Here is a 24,278-nt window from a genome sequence, read left to right as displayed (position 1 = left end):
CCACAATTGCCATATTCAAATACGGGCTTTTCCATATTCTAGAAAGAATAACATCTACCCTTGTCTTAATCGGAGCAAGCGCCTTCTTTAAAGAAATGGATCATATTCACCATTACAATAATCCCGGCAAAAGCCTACTTTTAAAGAAGAGATCACAGCCACCACTGCCTTAATACTGACAAGCGCCTTCTTTCAAAGAAGGGATCATACCCGCCATTGCTTTAATTCTGGCAACCCGACCAGTAGATAGTAACAGATTTATATCAGAACTTGTTATTCTGTCACAGCAGTCTTTTATGACAGCGGTTGTTATAAAACATGTACCAATAGTAATTAAAATAACAAAAATTGTAACAAAATCTCTTCTAGTTTTAACAAAAATATTACTAAATATGTTATAATTTGAACAAAAATATAACTCGATATGTTACATAAACACATAAGTTCGTAAGTTACATAAATTCGGGGCAGCAGGGACTATGTCCAAGGGCTTGACGATCCCTCCCCAGGCCATCTGCGAGTTGTGGCGCCTGCCTAGGATGTGGTGGGGTTTGACAGTGGGCCCTGTTAAACCTCTACAAAAAGCTGCATGAATCCGCAAGTAGGCTCCGCTCAAAGCGCACAAGCCCAAGTCCTGGTGTTAGGTGGGACGCTAAAAAGCCCTGACACGACGGCCCTCCGACGAAACAGGAGGTTTGCGCAGGCCCAATAAGCCGCCTTTAAAAACAACTATTACGAACGACATAGAAGATAATACGACTCGATACAATCGGCAACGACCTAGGCGACGAATAAAGGATCACGATTGGAAGCTTGGAACATGGAACTGCAAGTCGCTAGGCTTCGCAGGTTGCGACAGGATAATCCACGATGAATTACATCCCCGCAACTTCGATGTCGTAGCGCTGCAGGAAATCTGCTGGACAGGACAGAAAGTGTGGAAAAGCGGGCATCGAGCGGCTACCTTCTACCAAAGCTGTGGCACCACCAACGAGCTGGGAACCGGCTTCATAGTGCTGGAAAAGATGCGCCAGCGCGTTATTGGGTTGCAGCCAATCAACGCAAGGATGTGCAAGCTGAGGATAAAAGGCCGTTTCTTCAACTATAGCATCATCAACGTGCACTGCCCACACGAAGGGAGATCCGACGACGAGAAAGAAGCGTTCTATGCGCAGCTGGAGCAGACATACGATGGATGCCCACTGCGGGACGTCAAAATCGTCATCGGTGACATGAACGCTCAGGTAGGAAGGGAGGAAATGTATAGACCGGTCATCGGACCGGATAGTCTGCATACCGTATCGAACGACAACGGCCAACGATGCATAAACTTTGCAGCCTCCCGCGGAATGGTAGTCCGAAGCACTTTCTTCCCCCGCAAGAATATCCACAAGGCCACATCACCTAATCAAGTAACGGAAAACCAAATCGACCACGTTCTAATCGACGGCAAATTCTTCTCCGACATCACGAACGTACGCACTTACCGCAGTGCGAATATTGAATCCGACCACTACCTAGTTGCAGTATGTCTGCGCTCAAAACTCTCGACGGTGATCAACACGCGTCGGAGTCGTCCGCCGCGGCTAAACATTGGGCGGCTACAAGACGGTAGACCAGCCCAAGACTACGCGCAGCAGCTGGAAGTGGCACTCCCAATGGAAGAGCAGCTAGGCGCAGCATCTCTTGAAGATGGCTGGAGAGATATTCTATCCGCCATTGGAAGCACCGCAACCGCTGCACGGTGGCACGGTGGCTCCGGATCAGAGAAACGACTGGTATGACGGCGAATGTGAGCAGTTAGTTGAGGAGAAGAATGCAGCATGGGCGAGATTGCTGCAACACCGCACGAGGGCGAACGAGGCACGATACAAATGGGCGCGGAATAGACAAAATTTGATTTTCCGGAGGAAAAAGCGCCAGCAGGAAGATCGAGACCGTGAAGAGACGGAGGAACTGTACCGCGCTAATAACGCACGAAAGTTCTATGAGAAGTTGAACCGTTCACGTAAGGGCCACGTGCCACAGCCTGATATGTGTAAGGACATAAACGGGAACCTTCTTACAAACAAGCGTGAGGTGATCCAAAGGTGGCGGCAGCACTACGAAGAGCACCTGAATGGCGATATGGCAGACAACGGTGGCAGTATGGTAATGAACCTAGGAGCACGCGCGCAGGACATGAGACTTCCGGCTCCGAATCTCCAGGAAATCCAGGAGGAGATCGGCCGGCTGAAAAACAACAATGCCGCCGACTAACACCAATTGCAAGAGAGTTCGTGGGGCAGTACCAGGCGGGTTTTATGGGTGAACGCTCTACCACAGACCAGGTGTTCGCCATACGTCAGGTATTGCAGAAATGCCACGAATACAACGTGCCCACACATCATCTATTTATCGACTTCAAAGCCGCATATGATACAATCGATCGGGACCAGCTATGGCAGCTAATGCACGAAAACGGATTTCCGGATAAACTGATACGGTTGATCAATGCGACGATGGACCGGGTGATGTGCGTAGTTCGAGTTTCAGGGGCATTCTCGAGTCCCTTCGAAACGCGTAGAGGGTTACGGCAAGGTGATGCTCTTTCGTGTCTGCTATTCAACATCGCTTTGGAGGAAGTGGGCAGGGATTGACACGAGTGGTACGATTTTCACGAAATCCGTCCAGTTATTTGGTTTCGCCGACGACATTGATATCATGGCACGTAACTTTGAGAGGATGGAGGAAGCCTAAATCAGACTGAAAAGCGAAGCTAAACGGATTGGACTAGTCATCAACACGTCGAAGACGAAGTACATGATAGGAAGAGGCTCAAGAGAGGTCAATGTAAGCCACCCACCACGAGTTTCTATCGGTGGTGACGAAATCGAGGTGGTTGAAGAATTCGTGTACTTGGGCTCACTGGTGACCGCCGATAACGATACCAGCAGAGAAATTCGGAGGCGCATAGTGGCTGGAAATCGTACGTACTTCGGACTCCGTAAGACGCTCCGATCGAATAGAGTTCGCCGCCGTACCAAACTGACTATCTACTAAACGCTTATCAGACCGGTAGTTCTCTACGGACACGAGACCTGGACGATGCTCGTGGAGGACCAACGCGCACTGGGAGTTTTTGAAATGAAAGTGTTGCGTACCATCTATGGTGGGGTGCAGATGGCGGACGGTACGTGGAGGAGGCGAATGAACCACGAGTTGCATCAGCTGTTGGGAGAACCATCCATCGTTCACACCGCGAAAATCGGAAGACTGCGGTGGGCCGGGCACGTATCCAGAATGTCGGACAGTAATCCGGTGAAAATGGCGGTTCCGACGAGACGACGGTTCCGACGGGAACAAGAAGGCGAGGTGCACAGCGGGCAAGGTGGATCGATCAGGTGGAGGACGATTTGCGAACCCTCCGCAGACTGCGTGGTTGGCGAAGTGCAGACATGGACCGAGCTGAATGGAGAAGACCTTTATGTGCAGCACAGGCCACTCCGGCCTTACTCTGAAAATAAATAAATAAAAATGTTATGATTGTTATGATGTTATTAAAAAGATTATGATTTTCCATAATGTAAGCAATTAACTTTGTCCAGCTGCTTCAACTTTGAACATAGGTTCAAGTTGTACTAAGGTGGTACCTTCGTTTGGACACATTATGTTATGATCATGTTATGACGATCATGAAATTTTCTTTCCTCCATCTTTGACAGAGAATTTATAAAAAAAATTATTAAAAGTATTGTTATTTGTAACACATATTGATATACTTGTGATAAAATATTGTTAAGACTAACTGGTCTGAAAACGTCTATTTAAAGAAGGGATCACATTCACTATTGCTTTAATCCGGGCAAGCGCTTACTTTTAAAGAAGGAATTACATACACCATTGCCTTAATCCGGAAAAGCGCCTTATTTTTAAGAAGGCGATCATATCCACTATTGCTGTAATCCTGGCAAACGCCAATTTAAAAAAGGATTAACTCCACTTGATTACAGAAGGAATTATATCCACCATTGCCTTAATCCGTAAAAGCGCCTACTTTTAAAAAAGGGATCACATCCACCACTGCCTTAATCCGGGCAAGCGTCTGCTTTTAAAGAAGATATGGCAAATGTCTATTTTTAAAGAAGGGATAACACCCACCATTGCCTTAATCCGGGCGATCGCTTATTTTTAAAGAAAAAATTACATCCCCTATGGCGTTTATCCGGGCTAGCACCTGCTTTTAAAGGAGTCACATCCACCAATATCTTAATCCGGAAAGCGCCTATTTTTAAGAAGGGATCCACCATTGCCTTGGTCTGGATAAGTGGCTATACCCGGCTTATGTATGCTTTCTTCGAAAAAATTAGGTCTTTTCAATTATATTATCGACCGTGCAGTGTCAAATTCCTCACTACAAAACAACTAAAAACAACATCAAGAAAAATTATGAAAAATGTCCCTTATGTTGAATGATCCTCCCTTTTGACGCTGTTCACTGTTATGCCAAAAGTTCATGGCGTTATGAATTATTACGCGTGCATGGTACATTCTGGCGAATAACTTTCTGGTAAATGGTGCATTCTGGCAAACGGCTTTCTGGGGAATGGTCCATTCTGGCCATTTTTTTCTGACAAAAAGCCTTCTGGCAAATGACTTTCTGGCGAATGTCATACAACCATCGTGATAACTTCTTCGTTTCCCCCAGATTCATGAAATATCCGACTTCCATTGTTCGATGGTATTACAAGGAATATTTGGCATCAATTATGAGCATACTAGCGTGGACAGAAGTTTTTACACAGATGGATAAAATTCGAGGATTCCACTGCTTTCGGTGTGTACAAATATTTGCATAGCGTCTCTTTCAAATTGCAGAAAACATGCTCAGTATACATTGCTGATCTAGCAGCTATATACTACGCCTTGGAGTATATTGCAACACTTCCTGCCGTGCACTTCTTCGTCTTCAACGACAGTCTAAGTTCTCTGGAGACTGTTTGGTTGATGAAGCAGGTTAAGCACTCAGCGTATCTTCTAAGATGGATACGGAAAGCATTGACTGCTTTATAGAAACTCTCCTACTCCATCACCATGGCATCCCTAGTAACATTTTGGTTTTATATTGGTTTTATAAATTCCTTAGCCGTGCGGTAAGATGCGCGGCTACAAAGCAAGGCCATGCTGAGGGTGGCGGGTTCGATTCCCGGTGCCGGTCGAGGCAATTTTCGGATTGGAAATTGTCTCGCCCAGGGAAGCATAAAAGTAGCATCGTGTTAGCCTCATGATATACAAATGCAAAAATAGTAACTTATCTTAGAAACCTCGCAGTTTATAACTGTTTTTTTTTTCTTCCTAAACAATGGAGGGGGAATCTGCTCAACAGACATCCTGGGTTGACCAGGAAGTGCGGGGTTGGGGATCACCGAGGGAGGCAGGACTACATCCCCGACCCACTAAACCGTTTCCATTGCCGCCAAGCCCATAGTCCCTTCGGTACAACCAGAAAGTAATGCTTCAAAGGGGGGCCAGTGCACAACGCACCCTCGAGGTTAGCTGCGTGTCCTTGCAGCACCGAACATCGTAACTCGCTTTTTTAGAAGTTTATAACTGTGGAAGTGCTTAATGAACACTAAGCTGCGAGGCGGCTTTGTCCCAGTGTGGGGATGTAATGCCACTAAGAAGAATAAGAAGACTGGTTTGATAACTCTCTCGTAGAGGGAATTATGGTTTTCAAGAGCGTTATAAAACATAAAATGTTACTTGGGATGATTCCCCTCTCATTGCTCTATTCTAGTAAATGAGAAAGCGGACTCGCTGGCTAAGGTAGGCGCTATGGAAGGCGATTTTGTTAAATTTTTCGCAATTATTCGTCAGGAGACCTTGATTAGTTGGCTACAAAAATGGAAAAATGGAAATATGGGTAGATGGCTGCATTTTTTTCTCCCGCAGGTATCGAAGAGACGATGGTTCAAAAGGTTGAATGTAGGACTTGATTTCATTCGAACCATGTGTCGACTAATGTCTAATCGCTACTCGCTAAATGCACATACGTTTCGGATTGGACTTTCGGAAAGCAATCTTTGTGTCTGCGGCGACTATCAGGATATCGAGCATGTAGTGTTGGGGTACGTCGAGCATAGTGTAACCAGATCTGAGTAGATTAGAACTGTCCGGGTCCGAAAAAAACCGTTAGGGAAGTGTTGGCGGGCCTCGATTTAGAGTATATGAGCCTTTTCTATCTGTATTTGAAAAATATTGATATTAGAATTTGATTCTTTGTGTGTCCTCTGTCTCTCTGCAATTCTTGTCAAAATTTCTTTGTCTTATGTTTTCGTTTATTTTTTATCTTCCGTTACAGATCAATGCCAAAATCCACCATCAAAACAAGTCAACAACATCGCAATCAATAGTTTTAGAACCCTAGAACCCCTGTTTTTCATATTGTGTATTTGTTATCCCTAATCTCGAGTCAGTTGGGTACCAAAACAAACTCTAGTTGCAAGATGAATTACAAAAACTATAAAAAGATCTGCAAAACAAAAAAAGCAAAAGAATTCGGCTCCGCAACGCCAAATGAAAAATGAGCCTCCCAAATGAACGCAAGATTTAAAAAATATACATTGAAAAATATACAACGATGCGGAAGGGAAGGAGTGATGATTTTTGATCCCTAAAAGTACCCCTTCAAATTGATGTGCCAAACATTCGGCAAATGATGTAAAATCGTGAACAAAAAGGTTCACATTTGAAGTTGGCCATGTCTTACATAGCACAAAAGCATCGCATTGTAATTTATTAACTAAAAATGTTAACTAATTTTGGAAGAATACATTGGTAGTTCCACTGTAGAACCGAAATCATTTTAGGCTTATTGACGGAGTTAGTGGAATGATTCGAGAAGGGGCAGTTTTGAAGCCCGCTGGTTAAGGAAAATTGTCACTTAAGGTAAAGCAGCACGATACCCTACTTTCAACTGATAGGCAACTCGGAAATAGAAGCACTTAAAAACACTGTGTATCCTTTTCATTAGAAATTTTTTTGAACTTTCAGAAAATCAAGTTGAAGAAGTTTTTAAAACAATATTCCAACATTTTTTGAGAAATTAACTTAATATTTAAAATATGAATCTTTTCTACATATTGAGAAATAGCAATTCAACTATATATAAAGCTGTGTATATAGATGAAGAACTGGACTGATTGCATGTTTTTCCTACATGATTGCATGTTACGTCCTTTTTCAAATGTTGCTCTCAACATATCAAAAAAATAAAAAATAAAATTCGATGAATTCTTATTTTCAAAATAATAGATTTTTGAGTTTTATTTTCAAATTATAAGAAAACGAGGCGAACCGGTCCAGGGTCGGAAACCTCATTAATAATGATATTAATAATAATAAATTATAAGAAAAGTAAATCTTTCGCGTAGTTTATTTTTAACACAGTCCCAATTATAGATAGTGGAATATATAGATGAGCGAAGATAAATTCAGTGTCTTCAAACGAACTGTCAAACGTGTCTCCAAACGAGCATAACGTCACGATTTCAACGAAAATTTTAAGGGGGGCTGTGACGTCATATGCGCATGTGCACGGTCAAAAAACCGACACAGCCATGCTTTCGCTCAACTATAGATTTTACTATCTATAGTCCCAATTATCTACTACCGCTAAAGACAGCAAAACAATCCTACAAGCTGATTCTGAGTTATAATTTTTGAAAAATTTCGTTGAATTTTTGACGTAGGACTTACGTCTCTCTTTACTATACCGGGTGTCATTCCAAAATATTCAAATCGACCGCGTTACGCTGTGTTAAAAGATTTTGAACGTTAATAGCGTTCGTCTCAAAGGACGAATTTCTGCGGTAAGCCCCTCACTCGACAGATTTCAAGTATGCCTTTCATGTCCATGCTTGATAAGACCCGAAAAACTTGTTCCAATAGGCATGAAACTGTTTTCAATGAAAAACATTGAGATAAAGGGAACCTATAAATACCGTGCAAACTCAAACTTCGGACGCTTAAGAACTTTCTGAAATACAATCATCCTGTTAACTGACATTTTTAATCACACCGTTTAAACCACCATTGCAACCACAAAGTACAGTATTCATCTTTGAACTACGTATTTAATATGTGCAAAATTTTGCGAAGAATGTTTGCAATTTATGAAAATGTCCGGCTTCTGTTTGATTCAAACCTCGGACACCAGCGGGGCTGGATTCATATTTCGGACACAAAGATTCAAACTTCGGATACCTGATTACACAGTACCGGGAAGAATAATTGAAAACAATTTTCACTACACAGCTCAGACCGCCTTCTAAACATTTCGTCGCATTGATTTAACATGACTTATTAAAATGTAACTATACTAAACAAGCGAAAACTATTATCCTTTCCGATCCAGCTTGACGAAACATTTCGATGAAATATTTCAGAAAATTTCCCATACGAATTGAAGCGTCCGAAGTTTGAGTGTGTCCGAATTTTGATTATCCACGGTATGGGTACCGCATATTTCTTGCATCATTCCATTACCACGTTCTCATTGGTGCAGACACCAGCAAATGAGCAGCCGCTGGGTCTGCCGAGAAGCCATTCCTTTCACTCTGACCGGGACAAGCGAAGCAACCGCATCATCGATTGAACAGCACTTTTTTTCAAAAACTTTTAGCAGGGAATGAAGTCTGCACCGACCGCTTTTTCGGCTCGACACCATCGAAGCCACCATCATCAGCCGAAACCTAGCCAGTACAGCAGCAATCCACCCTACAGACCCGACAAAGCAGCAATGTTGAGCAGATACCGGCAGCAGCAGCAGAGTCGAGCCGAGGCCGGCCGGCATCGGCGATGAGCCGAGACAGGCTGAAGAAAAGCCACATGATGCAGCATGTATGTCCAAAAAACAAACGGTTCTTCAGAGAGCCAATAATAGAGACCAATATCAAAGCTTTCAATACCCTTCGGGATAGAAATTGTACTTGGGTGCCAAATCCAATATTCTAGTGATAAAGTTTTATGCGTGATTTTCATAAATAATATAATTTGGATATTTGGATTAAAAAAAACACCGATAACAGCTCAAACATTGATAAACTATCAATCGATTTTTCATCAAATGTTGGATTTTTTGGCATTGATCAAGAAATATCTAGATAAACATTGTTTGATACTGACCGCACACAAAGCGAACGTGACTGAATGATCGTCCCATGTTACCAATTCAAAATCTTATCACCCGAAATCCCATGTCCGGGTGTTTCCTTCCATCTACTACTAACAATGTTGTCTCAGAAAAGAACACGTACTTCTCACCTGAACTGCAATTCTAAGCTCGCTTGCCCGGCTTATTGGCCTGTATCAAGCGAAAAGTCCCGTTAGGAAATAGACGCCAGGAGCGAGCAACAAGCGTAAAAAAGAAGAAGCCCTTCTCGAACGCGTTGATGATGATGACGCTTTGGCTGACAAAGAAGCGGGATACAAGACACTGGCTGATTGGCCCACCAATTGGGAAGCAGAGAAGATTCAAAATAAGGTATAAAAGAAAAGTGCATTCGCTCGCAGAGCATTCAGTCTTTTTTATACCACCACTAGAAATTCGCGCTTATTTGAAAAGATCGTTTTCTTACTTTTTGGACTTAACCGAAGCAAACGGCCTTTTTCAAGGCTCTAAGGGTCAATTTCTTCACCTCCGCTTAGTGCTTAAACCTGGTTTAAACGTATGGGTAAGCACCGGTTACGAGTTAAACGGAGGTGAAGAAAACGGCCCTAAGAGTTAAAAATAATGTTCTCCTTCAGTGGCTATCGCACGGATTAGGAGGCCCTACATCCCCTGCTGGGCCAACTTGTGGCTTATTTCAGGCAGTCCTTCAGTGGGAAGGTTGACACTGTCGAGGCTAATATTCCGTGACCGGACAGATACTTCCTGAATTGTTTTTGATGATTCTTGTTCGAGGTAGATTTGATTTCTGTGTCGGTTGATGAGAAGATTTTGCCAAGGAATGGTATGCAACGCCGATTATTTATCCAAAATAGTTTATGTGAGAAATTTGGACATATTATGTATCTTAAAGGCATGGTCAGGTCAAGTCCTACGTCCACTTAGCGGTTATGTCACAGACATTACCCACTGTTCGTTTTTATTGGGTTCTTCTAAAACTATGGAAATTACGAAGCAATGATAAAAATTGTCTTTTTTCTTCCTGCCGTAAAGAATTCATATGCAAAATTTCAAGCAAATAATAAAATACAAGAATAAATCGACCTTCGAATTCATAGAGAATTGCACAATATATAACAATGAAGCACTCAAATTGTATTGATTCTTATAGAAAAACCACGAAAATAAAATTAATAAAAAATTGTGTTGATTTAGTACCTTCCTAACCGTCTTACATATACTTACTTGAATGATTTTCAGCCCCTTATGCGACACTTGGAGCGTAACTTTCAGTGGTTCATGTTCTTTGGATTTCTCGATGAGCCGAGGAATCACCGGCAAAAGAACCCGGGATCCTCGCAGGCCTTTCGCTTCCTGTGCTCCGAGAAACCACACATAATAGGATGCTTTTTGGACATCCTTGCGCAATCGCAGTGCCATTGCGCCTGGTGTGCACTCATAGACCAAACTTGTGATCTACCGCGGTGAATTCCAGCTCACCAGTCGTCGTCGATCCAGGCGGGGTAAATGATGAGAATCACATTATCTGAAAGTGGAATTGATAGAAAAGAAAAATCGAATATTAATTAACAATTAGACCTCACACACAGGCGATAATTTTCATTAGCGTTGTTATTTTTTTCTCATCATCTATGTTTATTGCATAACTATGTCAGTACTGTCATTCCGCTGAAAAATGGAATCGATCGATCGGATAGCGCGTACAGCAGCGGCGTGACTAAGGAATATGTGGTAAGATAGGAAAGCGAATACAGTGACTTTAACTTTAGATGGTTAAATGCTTACATAATGCATACAAATCTAACAGTGTAAATATTTCTCATTCATATTTTTTCGACCGATTCATTCACCGATACCGTCTTCCAACTTGCAAAAAATGTATACACGCCTATGTCAAATGGTAGATTCACATCTTCTCGCGCTGTCCCATGTGCGCTTCTTCGCCATGCGGTATGTGAATTGCCATGAGAAAGATGTGATCTTCAAAAAGCGCAAGTTTGTTTACCAGATCATCTGCCGTAATTTCACGCTAATTTCTCAATTGATGGCTGTGATATTGGGCAGCTCGGTAAGGTATGCCCTCCTGCTTAAATTACGACAGTTAAACGATTGAGCAGCTTGCTTATCGCGTGTTATGCAACACAAGCTGTATCGATCAGTTAACGTTTAAATGTTTCTTTTGATTTTTGCCTAAATAACTATTTCATCTCTTTGTGTGTTGAAAATCAGTCTGAATCGTATTGTTAAAATCAAAATTTCATTTCCTGGCGAAGTACCTAGATACATTTTTTATCGATGATTTTTTTTCAACCAACCTCTTTTGGGAAAGAAAAGAAAAAAATAAGGTACAGTAATTTCCCGATTTTATCATCCCCCTGTTGAATTTTATATGAAAAAAATATTTTCAATTTTTCAATGTGTTTCACAAATATAAATCAGCTTATGCTTTGGGAAGGCAAAATGCGTGGACGGTACCCATAATTTCTTATTGAAAAGGTTTACATAATTCTTGACAGATACTCAGAAATTATTCATAATAAACCACAGGCGGTGAAAGTTATTTCACGAAAAATTGTTGCTTACGGTATTATTTAAAACATTAAAAAGGACTAATTTTTTTTTGTTTAAAAGTAGAAGGTTGTATTACAGACACGACCGCAAATTGAACATAGAATTACGTATCGTTCGATAATAGATGCTAAACTGTGCAAGTTCATTGCGGTTGGAAATTGCCGAAATGTAAGAATTTACTGTAAAAGTGAAATTTGAACACTACCTGTTGAAATTGTATTTTCAATAGTTAAATGTATTGAAACAACAAACAATTGTTTACAATAGTTGTTTGTGTGGGATCGAACCCCACCGAAGGGAGTGGTTACCCTCCAATACGTTTTCCGAACTAAATCTATCACATGTTGTGCATATGCATAATCGAGTTTCAGACATAGTATTTTTTTTTCTTATTTTGATAAAACATCGACAACATTTGATGACATCATCAACCTACATCCACAACATGGAATGTGCTCGACACTGTCCAAAGAAGGCCGTACACTAATTATGTAGGAACACCTTTCACTCATTTCACATGTCTGTGAATATCACCGAAATCTCAAAAGCATAGCTGTTCAATGGTTAGGTACCTATATTATAATTTTTGTTTTTTTTTTCATTTCTTCAATGGTTTATATTATCAAAAATCTATGAAATTTAGATTTCGGTACAATTTCACCAATTTATTTTAAATGTTTGTGCAACGAGGAAACGATGGATTTGGTCAGATGATGGATTTTGTAGGAGTGAACTGCCGATATACAGATGTGCCATATACAGATGTGCTCGACTTGCGGTTAGCGGTAGTAAAGGGGTTTTGGGCGATGTTCCTTCAGTTTACCCGAACGTTTAGGGTCCCCTGGTACGATTTCACCGCGTGCAGAACTGCAGACAGCGTGTTCGTAGTGATGGCCTCTATCCGGTCCTCTGTTTAATATTGTTTTCGCTATTATTTTTCCCGGCATTCGCACTAAGTGACCAGCCCACTAAAGTCTGCCGTATTTTATACGATTCACTATATTGTCTTCATTGTACACTTGATATTTCGTTTCCGTCTGTATTTTACGGGACCTAAGGGCTCATTCACAAATTACATAACGCAAAAAAACACAGATTTGAACCCCCACCCACCCTCCATGACTTGTTTGTAACATTTCCTTCATACCCACCCACCCTCATATGTGACGCATAACATCTTACTAAAATTTCACAAAAATGATAAATTGGTATTTTTAGTGAACTCTTCCTTCATAGTACATAACAATACTGTCAAATTTGAATTGAATTAAAAATTTCGTTTTTTATATTGTTTTATTATCGTAAATGTTATCCGTAACTGAACAGAACAAACCCACCCACCCCATAGACAAACCATAACATTTTGTAACGCAATATTGTGTACCCACCCACCCCTTGATGCATTATGTAATTTGTGAATGAGCCCTAAACTGGTTACGCAATTCGTAGAAGGCCCTATTCGCAGCAGCAATACGTCTTTTCACTTCATGGGAAACGTCAAGCACTACCTCAGTGCCAACACCACTAGGTCTTCCACTATCTTTACCCGCATCAAGGTACTTTGCCTTGGTAGAGTAAATTGTTAAGCCTATCCTCGCCGTCTCCCGGTTCAGTGGGACAAAAGCCTCCACTACTGCTATGCAATCGATTCGAATGAGGTCGATGTCGTCCGCAAATCCCAGAAGTAATTGCGACCGTGTGATGATGGCATCATTTATCTTCACGCCAGATCTCCTTTCGAGTGCAATGATGAACAATAAATTCGAAAATTCATCACTCTGCTTCGATCCATCTAAGGTCACAAACAAGGTTGACACTTCATCTGTAATCCGAATACTTCATGTAAAGCCATCACCTGCCTAGAATTTGCTGACTAGGGACTCCTCAAGTGGTCTCACTCTGTTAAGCAGAATACGCAACCGAGTTTTTAACGCCGAGTTCAGAAGGGAGATCCCTTCCTCAATTAGCACACTCCAGTAAGTGCACTTACTTATAGATTGGGCATATGAGACCATCCAACCAGCCAATAGACAGTTCGTAATCCACCCATATTTTTTAGATAATGTGTTAGATCGAATACGCAACCGAGCAGCACACATGTTTCACGTAGGTTACTGTTACTGGCTGCCAGGTGGAAGCAACACTTCGAGACTTTGCTGAATAGAGGAAGTGACGGTGCATCGGTGAACAGAATAAATATTAGCGACGATGGACAAGCTGTGGAGTCACCTACACTAGATGAGGTTAAAAAAGCTGTTGAAGAGCGGAAAAACAATAAGGCTGCGGGGAAGGACCAGCTCCCGGATGAACTTCTCAAACATGGCAGTGAGCAGCTTTATGAAGTTCTGCACCATATTATGTCGAAAATATGGGAAGACGAGGAAATGCCTGCTAGCTGGTTGGACGGCCTCATTTGCCCTCTCTTTAATAAAAGGCACAGACTGGAGTGCCCAATTACCGAGGTATACTTACTTGATACTTGATGGGCTACAGCTCTTCGATGAACCTACGCCGAATGGAGTATCCTTCTCCACTGGACTCGATCCTGGGCCAATCGCTTCCAGTCGCCCTGAACATTGAGCGCCCTCAGGTCCTCTTCAACTGCAAAAAGCCATCGTGTACGCGGCATTCCACAAAGCCTGCGGCCTCTTCCGGGTTCTCTACTAAATATTATCTTCGCTTGACGTTCTTCCGGCATACGAACAACGTGACCAGCCCACCGTAGTCTGCCGTGTTGTATAAGGTTAATAATATCCAGCCCTTTATACACCTGGTACAATTCGTGATTATTGCGACGCCGCCAGATACCGTTCTCCTGTTTACCGCCGAGTATTGTCCGCAGCACCGAGGTATAACCTTCCTTAATTCGGCGTACAAAATTATGTCCCGTATTCTGTTCAACAGCTAGAGACCGCTTGAAAAGTCCTTTGTCGGCGAATACCAAGCAGATTTTCGTGAGGGCCGATCAACAACAGATCAGATGTTTAGCCTGAGACAAATACAACTTGCAGACACATCATCTGTTTATTGATTTCAAGGCGGCGTACGATTCAGTGAACCGGAATGAATTATGGCAAATTATGCTTGAACATGGTTTTCCGGCGAAACTCCGGCTGATTCGTATAACGTTGGACGGATCGAAATCAAGTGTAACGGTTGCGGATGAAATATCGACGTCATTTGTTACCTTAGATGGATTAATGCAGGGTGATGCACTCTCGAATCTACTGTTCAATATAGCGCTCGAGGGAGCGATTAGGAGAGCTGGTCTGCAAAGAAGCGGTACCATTATCACAAGATCGCATATGCTCCTGGGATTTGCGGACGATATCAATATCGGGGTTGATCGCCGTGCCGTGGAAGAGGTTTTTATGGCTTTTAAGAGGGAGACAGCGAGGATTGGACTCACGATCAACAAACGAAGTACATGGTCGCTGGCAATCAACGTGGGTTCATTAGTGGTGGTGGTAGCGAAATGGTGCTGGATGGTGAAAAATTTGAAGTGGTAGAAGAATTCGTGTATCTTGGAACATTAGTGACGTGCGATAATGATGTTACCCCCGAGGTGAAAAGGCGTATTGCAGCTGCAAACAGGGCTTATTACGGACCAGCTTAAGTCTCGTAGTCTGCAAAGGAAAACAATAGTCGCGCTGTATTATACGGCTTTTGAGACCATGAGACATGGACGTTAAAGGAGGCTGATCGGATAGCTTTCGGAGTGTTTGAGCGTATGGTGCTGCGGACAATACTCGGCGGCAAACAGAAGAACTGTATCTGGCGGCGTCGCACAAATCACGAATTGTACCAGGTGAATAAAGGGCTGGATATTATTAAACTTATACAACACGGCAGACTACGGTGGGCTGGTCACGTTGTTCGTATGCCGGAAGAACGTCAAGCGAAGATAATATTTAGTAGAGAACCCGGAAGAGGCCGCAGGCCTCCCCGTAAATGAAAAATTGCAGACAGCAACCCAGCGATAGAGTCGCGGCGATGAAATCGCTTATGTTTGAAGAAGACTTTATTTTCAAAAATGAAATATTCAACATCTTGAAAAAAAAATCTGAGCGCTACTGACCCAAGCGAATAATTTACTCAGCGTTTCTTTCTAACGAGCACTTGTGGAACAAGGGACTGCATGGACGATCTTTTTCTTTTTCTCACTACATAGAAATTAAGAAACAAAATTGACATTTATAATAAACTGGCCTTGTTGTTATCTAACTTTCATGAAGATCAAAAGAGAAAGAGACCCGTTCGTGCAGTGCGCTACTGCTGTCAATGGCACAATACTGCCGCCGCCGAGCGATTATGATTTGTACTTCATAGAAAGCTCGTCTCTTCTGAACCTTCTCTTGAGTAAGATGGTGGTTCTGAAAAGAACCGATTTATTTCCAATAATTCGCCTTTCCAATTATGAATAGCATCCCTGAGAGAAAATTTTAAGTCAAACTTTTAAACCTTTTCTTTTCATAAAATGCTGATCCTGCAAAAATCCGATATTCTTCCAACAATGCTCCATTCTAATCAACAAGAGCAATCAAATGTTTCTCCGAACCTTGCGTTAAAATTTCATTCTGTGCTGCTGTTGTTTATCGACCACTCGATGATTTTTAGCTACCGTAGTGTACATGATAGCAGAATGAATTTTTTAGCATCTACACTAACGTCACGGGGCCGCAGTAGACTGGCCCAAAATGCATGAAATCCTGAATTTCAAACCTTGCACCCTTGAATGACAGTTTGGGGGTCCCAGAAGCTCCCCTGAAAATTTCAGCTCATTCGGTCCAGTGGTTGGCGTGCGCAAATGGCTCAAAGTTTATATGGGAAAAGTGATCCAAATGTATGGGGAAACGCAACCGTTTCAGTTTTTTGCTTCTAGGTGGCGCTGTAGTCGACGGATTCCTGTTGTGGACAAAATGTAGAACCTTTTTTATATAAGGAAGCGACTGGTGAAGACCGGATGTAAATCCCTTTGAAATTGGCCAAGTTATAAGCATCCAAAGTCAAGGGTGGCGAGCGTGTTCCCCAGGGGTGTTTAAAATAAGAGCAACGTACCACCGACCATTGCGGCAGCGATGCAGGCGTATTCGGTGCCATGCGAAATTAAATGCATGATTATCACGCAATCTCGCGAATTTTCATCCGATTGGTAAATACTTTCCGTAGTCTGTACAGTAGTGTAGCTAGAGAGGGAGGGGGTGAATAAGGGAGGGCAAGGGGGGGAACCTTTTTTTTAGTAGAAGAACACATCCGGGATATTGTTCGATGTTTAATCTCGCAATTTTCTGGCGTCGTTTTATCTTCGAGCCAACACGCTAAAAAAATTTTCTCAAAATTGACATAAATTGAAGAACTCAAATTTAGAGTTCAATTTTCGAAGCGTGAATGTGAATACACGAAATAAATTAAGTACTTCTTCCATTTATTTTGTTAGCCTCAAATAAAAATATACAGCCATCCAGTTCCAACATTATTGATATGATCCCTCAAAATTACCTTATATTTGGTAGGATCTTTATAGAACAATATTGGACCCATTTTATTATTTCCCCTTTATGGTGACCAATTTCAATATCGAAAAATCGATCATTCCAGGAATTTTAATTTTTCATAAAATTGTAACTCCCAAATCATTAGGCCTATTTGTTGTATTAACAAATCAAGTAAAAGCTCTTTATTTCTACAGGTGTACCTCGATATAACGTAACTAATTTTTCACTCTTCAAATCGTTGTATCTCGAAAACCACTGGTCCTGCAAGAAAAATGTGCTTCTTGCTTTTGTGAAGTGATATTTGATCGTGCAAGTGGAATACATAAAATGGATTCAAAATCTAAGGAAGAATTAAGTATGGAACTTGTCCCAATTGAAAGTTTTAAAGGTGCAAAATTGCCTTCAAACGGTGATGTGCTTGGTCGGATGCGTTTTATAATGAAAAATCAACACTTGAGTATAAAACCAGCTGCTAAAACTGTAGTAACTGAACTTCAAATTTTTTGGGAGAAATATAGAATTCCTCTAATGCAACACTACAATGCTGTTGTTAAGCTCCTAAAATTATTTAACAAAATGCGAGCAATTATCAAAAAATCTTCTCACGCGGGAGATAAACAGAAAGAGCAAGAGTCTAGTTTCATTTAAAACTAGACGACCCGGCAGACGTCGTCCTGCATAGTAGGCGAGAATGTGCGTTCCGAACTGCCCATGCGAAGTTCGCATAGGAATCACAATTTTAGTTTTTCACGATTTGCTCAACTTTACTGGTAATTTTCGCATTAGAAAATATCATATAAACCCGTCGGAAACTATAACGAATGTTTCTGCTGAAGAAATAAAAAAATCCATCCAGTCGTTTTCGAGTTATGCGAATACGAACACAGACCATTTCATTTTTATATATAAGAAGAAGAAGAAGATTTGGATCGATTGTTTGACATTGCTCGACGAAATGCATTAAATTTGATTAAAAACGATAAGGATAAACAGTTCCTTATTCTGCAAAGGGAAGTTGGAAGGCCTGGATCTGCCTTTGCGAGAGTTAAAAAAGGCAATATCGAAGAAAAACCAACAACGGAACCGGAGCCTTCCTTGGAATCTCAATCAGCTACCAGCGTTTTTACTATTGATGGAGGTGGTAAGAGTATAATCAAATAAGATGGTAACTTCTACTATATGACAATATTTTTATGTCTTGCTTCCAGATGAGAAACCCTCCACTAGTAGAGCGTTTTCCGAGCGAAGTAAATCAAAAATAATGACTCCTATACTGCTGCCAATGTAATGTTATTTCTGCGGTTTTAACAAGTGCTGGACTAAACTTAGGTAAGTTCTCCTTAACAGTACTTTTATTGTATTGTTCTTTCTCCTTGAGTTTAATTTTATTATATTGATAGTATCTTGTAACCAAAACCAAAATCTTTATCAACTTTATCTATTTTTCAGACGATTTTACCGTCAGCAGACAAACAAGCGGCCGCGCAGAATATCGCGAAGAGATTGATCAAAATATCCAAAGCAATTTTGATCTAAATGGACCACTTGTTGTACATTGGGATGAAAAGTTGCTTCAAGATCTCACAGGTAATATATTTGAGTATTTTTTATAGCATTGAAATGTGTTATTCTGTGTTATGATTTTTGGATATCTTTTTCTACAATTTTAGATTGCATTTGGTAATATTTGTTTTTTTTTAAAGAAGCTATTTGTAACATATTTTTAACTTTTTTTTAAAGGATCTATCTGAAAGTCTATCAAAGTAGAAAGATTGCCAGTTTTGGTATCTTCTGGAGCAAATGTTCAGCTGCTTGGAGTCCCAAAATTGTCTTCTGGAACTGGTAAAAGACAGGCAAACGAAGTTTGCAAATTGATGAATGCATGGGAACTAAGCGATCGCATCTGTGCAATGGGATTTGATACAACAGCAGCAAACACAGGAATAAAAAAGGCGCTTGTACCCTAATTGAGAAGCGGATTGGCAGAGATCTTTTATGGCTGGCGTGTAGGCATCATATTGCCGAAGTTTTGATGACAGCAGCTTGGGAAAAACTATTTCCTTCAAAAGGCCCTTCTTCAAGTATTTTTATAAAATTTAAATCGACATGGCCTACTATGGATCAATCCTTTGATGAAAATATGGTAGACGAAAACATTATTGAGATCCTTAGTGATGAAATACAACATTCGATTGAATTTTTGAAAAACCAACTCAATATTAAATAGCAACGACAAGACTCTAAAGAGTTGCTAAATTTATCTTTAGCATTTCTTGGTGTGGAAAGATTTAAATTTTCGCCTCCAGGAGCACATAGCAATGTCAGATGGATTGCGAAAACAATATATTGTCTTAAAATATGGCTGTGTAGAGGCCAATTTGACATGACCGATGATGAAAAGCGAAAAATTCCAGTAATGTGTGCTTTTATTTTACGAGTTTACATTTGGTCTTGGTTTAAAGCTCCTTTACCCTCATCAGCAGCACGAAGCTGGCGAAGAAATGGCACACAGCTTAAAATCTTGTAAGGGTGATGAAGTAAAAAAAATAAAATTGAAAGTATCTACGATCGATAAGTTGACTTCTTGTACGCTTTCGGATTTTGTTTCTCAAAATACGATGAATTTTTTTGAAATTTCTGGAATATCTGCAAATTTTCTGAAAGAAGATCCTAGTATATGGGATGAATTGGAAGAATTTGTTGAAAGTAGAAATAAAATTAATTCATTTTTGGTAGTGAATGACTGTGCTGAAAGAGGAGTTAAACTAGTTCAAGATGTTTGTGGAAAACTGACAAAAAATGAAGAACAGCTTCAATATCTTCTCAAAGTTGTTCAACAGCAAAGCCAAAATTTTCCAGGTTGCACTCGCTCTGTTATAAAGGAAGGCCTAGCAGTTGAAATTAATAATTAATATAGGTATAAGTGCTGTTTGTTGATAACTTTGTAGTTTTATACAGTTAATAAATTATGCTATAAACATTAAAACTGTTGTTTGAAAAATATATAACTTATATAATATCCCAGGTCTCTCTGTCTTTCTGTCCTTCTGTCCCCCTGTCTGTAACGCTTCAGCTCGTTGACTTCAGTGGTAAGTCACCCCCTCCCTCTCTAGCTACACTACTGTACAGAGCACGGAAAGTATTTACCAATCGGATAAAAATTCGCGAGATTGCGTGATAATCATGCATTTAATTTCGCACGGCACCGAATACGCCTGCATCGCCGAATGGTCGGTGGTACGTTGCTCTCATTTTAAACACCCCTGGGGGACACGCTCGCCACCCTCGACTTTGGATGCTTATAACTTGGCCAATTTCAAAGGGATTTACATCCGGTCTTCACCAGTCGCTTCCTTATATAAAAAAGGTTCTACATTTTGTCCACAACAGGAATCCGTCGACTACAGCGCCAGCTAGAAGCAAAAAACTGAAACGGTTGCGTTTCCCCATACATTTGGATCACTTTTCCCATATAAACTTTGAGCCATTTGCGCACGCCAACCACTGGACCGAATGAGCTGAAATTTTCAGGGGAGCTTCTGGGACGCCCAAACTGTCATTTAAGGGTGAAGGTTTGAAATTCCAGATTTTTCACTATTTCCATATAAGCTTGGGCCACTCTAGGGCCGCAGCCGACGCCATTTTTACAATTTACTATTGAGTGCTGCTGATGTCGACATCGGCCAATCCGTGATTCTCCCACTGTGACCGCGATGCTACCGGCGTCATCGTTGAGTTATCTGCTGTGCGATTCTCATGTCCATTGCCCATGAAGTCTTGATTGAACTGAGGATTCGATCCCGTAAGTTGCACGGTTTTCATGTATGTCCTTGCGATGCACGTTCGAAATTGGTTGGTTTACTAATTTTTAACAGTACTTATCAAAATTCAATTTTTCAATAGTGTTGTGCCTTTGATGATGATGATGATGATCCCGCCACATACCCTTACAAAGGTATGAGCTGGACGAGTTATATTTAAGATAATTAAATAAGATCAATGTTATCGGATTTGCAAACAAACGATCCGATTGTATATACAGATATAAAATCCAAAATAAAATTCAATACTGCACAGCAAAAAACGAGCAATGGGTAATGTTTTAAACATAACCGCGAGAAGACGTAGGACTTGTTTAAACGTAACGTATTTACATTTAACTTTTGAATCTATAGGGTTTGATTATAGGTATTGATATTGGAAATGACAACTTCCATGCTGTGTAGAATTATGTATTAGCAATTTGTTTATTCAAAACTTCTGGAAATAAAACTAATTATTAAATACATAATCAGAAAGGCTTTGCTTCTAACTATTCAGCCCTTATTAACTCTAGCAAATGTAGGGCATTTATAGATTTCTTATTGATGATAGTATTTAAAGTTTAAAAATTCTGTTATTGGAATTTTCAGACTTGGGAAAAATGTGCTATTTTATAAGAACTGTCCCATTTTCCATCTCATTGAACATATATTCATCTTATCACCAAACAAAGAAATACAGCACCAATTTTGTTGCTTCTTTTTGCCCATGTTAGCATGCTTACTGCTGAAAAAAATCACAAAAATAAAAAACAAGTCAAGGAGCAGTAACCCTACTACGTGATGAACTTATAAAATAATAAAAAATCTCGAAATAAATGAAAAAAAAACCTTACTAAAATAGAGCAGGTTCCGCTAATACATCAACGAAAAATGATTTAATGTTGTGGCTTCTAAGTCTAAGTCTAAGTCAGGTTTAATGATATAATTTTTTAGATAAAGAATATCAAAGTAAAAAATGATGTTTATTAAAATATTCCTCTGGGAATTTTTTGCGGACTTTTTTAAAACATTTACATGTAAATACGGTGAAATTTTCTAATCTCAAATGGATATCAGCACTTCAGTCTTCTGCGAATGAATGAAAGCAATTATTTTTTATCAATTTTTATCAGTGTAGTTGATTTTTTTGCTGGGGAATCAGAACTGTTAAAGTATAACCACAGATAACAGATATTGAGGCTGGCATCCGATACGTGTGTAAACATCGGCAACCTTTAATTCAAATGTATTTTAAATTTGGACCGCGTTTGGCAATCGATTGGAGATGACGCAACGATCATTGTTATTGAAAACGCAGCCCGAATGCGGCTGTCAAATGCATTGGCGGTTGTTAAATATCTGTTATCTGTGGTATAACCCTGTTTGAATGTACGTGTGGTTTAGTACCAACCACAACTTAACACAAGGTCAGTCATATGTCATGACTCGTTCCCATCCCGATATGATGTGGATTATTAAACCAATGACTTTCCCTGGACGAACAAACCAAATCTCTCTGGGCTAATTTTATTCTTGTTCATCCACCAGCCTCTGCCATCATCGGCCTTTAGCCGTAAGCTCCGAGTAATGCGATGGGCTATTGCATCGATCGCAACCGACACCACTACATCAAGCATAGAATGACAAAAAATGCGTCCTCTTCTTTCATGCATACTCGCAAACCCACTGGCAGCAAACAGCACGTCAGTACGCGCTGTTGTCACAAACTGAAATGACTCGCACACGGGTAGTAGTAGTAGTAGTAGTAGTAGTAGGAACACACGGGAAGCACAGCTTCTTTTATACACAAATAAAATCTTTCGGTAAACCCGAAGGCACATGGCAATGTATTCTGATGTCCGTGTTAGTAATGCACTAGATTGATGATATATGAAACTTTTATTGGCCTTGACAAGAATTGAAATTTTCAATAGCGTATCGTTAAAAAAATAAAATTTCAATGAAATTGGCGAATTGCTGGATAGTGTCCGAGTCGATTGATATATAAATCCGATATAAAATCCATCGAAAGATAAAGGCGCTAGTATCGTTCAAAATCTTCCCTTCCAGCGTAACGCTCTCGATTTCCAAAAATCTAAATGACACCCATTATAGTAAAGAAAGACGTAAGTCCTACGTCAAAATAAATTGGTAAAACGAACTAGAGAACTACACCTAGAATTTTCGTAATCATCAGTAGTGATACATGGAGCTATCAAAGGCTTAACTTGTGAAACCTCTCGCACAGATTTCAAAAGCTCTGCCAAATCGCGTTCTAAATCACAAACCAGGATCGCACTCTAAAACTCGCATGTATCTCTAAATATGAATCATTAGGTTTTTTTTAAATATATTATCTTTATAGTTGGGTAAAATCTTGAAGAGTTTGTCAATCGATTGATACTAAAATCTCCAAACTCAGTTGGGAGACGAGTGAGTTATTAGCCCATACTTCCGGGCCACTTTCGTGACGATCTCAAATTTGAATCTACAGAATGACCTTCCTATCTTCCTGTAAAACGTAATCCTACGTTAAAAGAAGCCATTCTATACTATGCTAATCTGACAAAATGACAATCTGCTGAAATCTACACTTTTCGTAAATGAAAAAACCCAGAATAATCCACCTAGCGGTGATTTGAATGCATTGCAGCAGTTTTTGAAAAAAAATCGATTTTTTTTTGGGAAAAATGGGGAAAAAACAATGTTTTATAATAACTCCGGAAGACAATGGCCGATTGAGCCAATTTTCAATAGCGAAAAATTAGGAAGGATTCCGCGTCTAATGCAACCTGTTTCAAGCAAATCGGATAAAGCTAAGTACAAAAAAGTTTTTCTTACATTTTTTGTACACACACATACACATATGTATATATATACACATACAGACATCACCTCAATTCGTCGAGCTGAGTCGATTGGTATATAACACTATGGGTCTCCGAGAATTCTGTCATAAATTTGGTTTCGGAGTGATCCTATAGCCTTTACGTATACTTAGCCTTTACGTAAACTTATACGTATTACTTAGTATACGCGGAAGGCAAAAATCCAATCTGCTAAATGCAACATTCCGTGAAAAGTTACATACCGCCAAATGTTATTCCTGCTAAATTGTTTTCGGCCAAACGATCGCGAAGATAAACGTGAAATAGTTTTCGGTGAAATGTTACTATCGAACCACAAACCGGATTTCGAAGATATTCCGCGTTCTTTGCGATTCATGCCCAACAGTACACT

The 24,278-nt window shown here is 40.4% G+C and overlaps 1 protein-coding gene across 2 annotated transcripts in view; it reads right to left on the bottom strand.

Annotated features, from left to right (window-relative positions):
* LOC134227569 (zinc finger CCCH domain-containing protein 13) overlaps window positions 1–24,278 on the bottom strand; it is a 227,471-nt gene that overhangs the window by 95,114 nt on the left and 108,079 nt on the right. For both annotated transcript variants that reach the window (XM_062709157.1, XM_062709158.1), the window contains one exon: window positions 10,394–10,694. In XM_062709157.1, coding sequence (XP_062565141.1) covers window positions 10,394–10,588 — 195 coding nt within the window. In that variant the 5' untranslated portion in view covers window positions 10,589–10,694. The remainder of the gene's footprint in view (window positions 1–10,393; window positions 10,695–24,278) is intronic.

Source organism: Armigeres subalbatus, chromosome 3, assembly GCF_024139115.2.
Source record: "Armigeres subalbatus isolate Guangzhou_Male chromosome 3, GZ_Asu_2, whole genome shotgun sequence".
Lineage (NCBI taxonomy): Eukaryota > Metazoa > Arthropoda > Insecta > Diptera > Culicidae > Armigeres > Armigeres subalbatus.
Note: the sequence above shows the minus strand (reverse complement) of the source record. Positions and strands in the feature narration are given on the sequence as shown.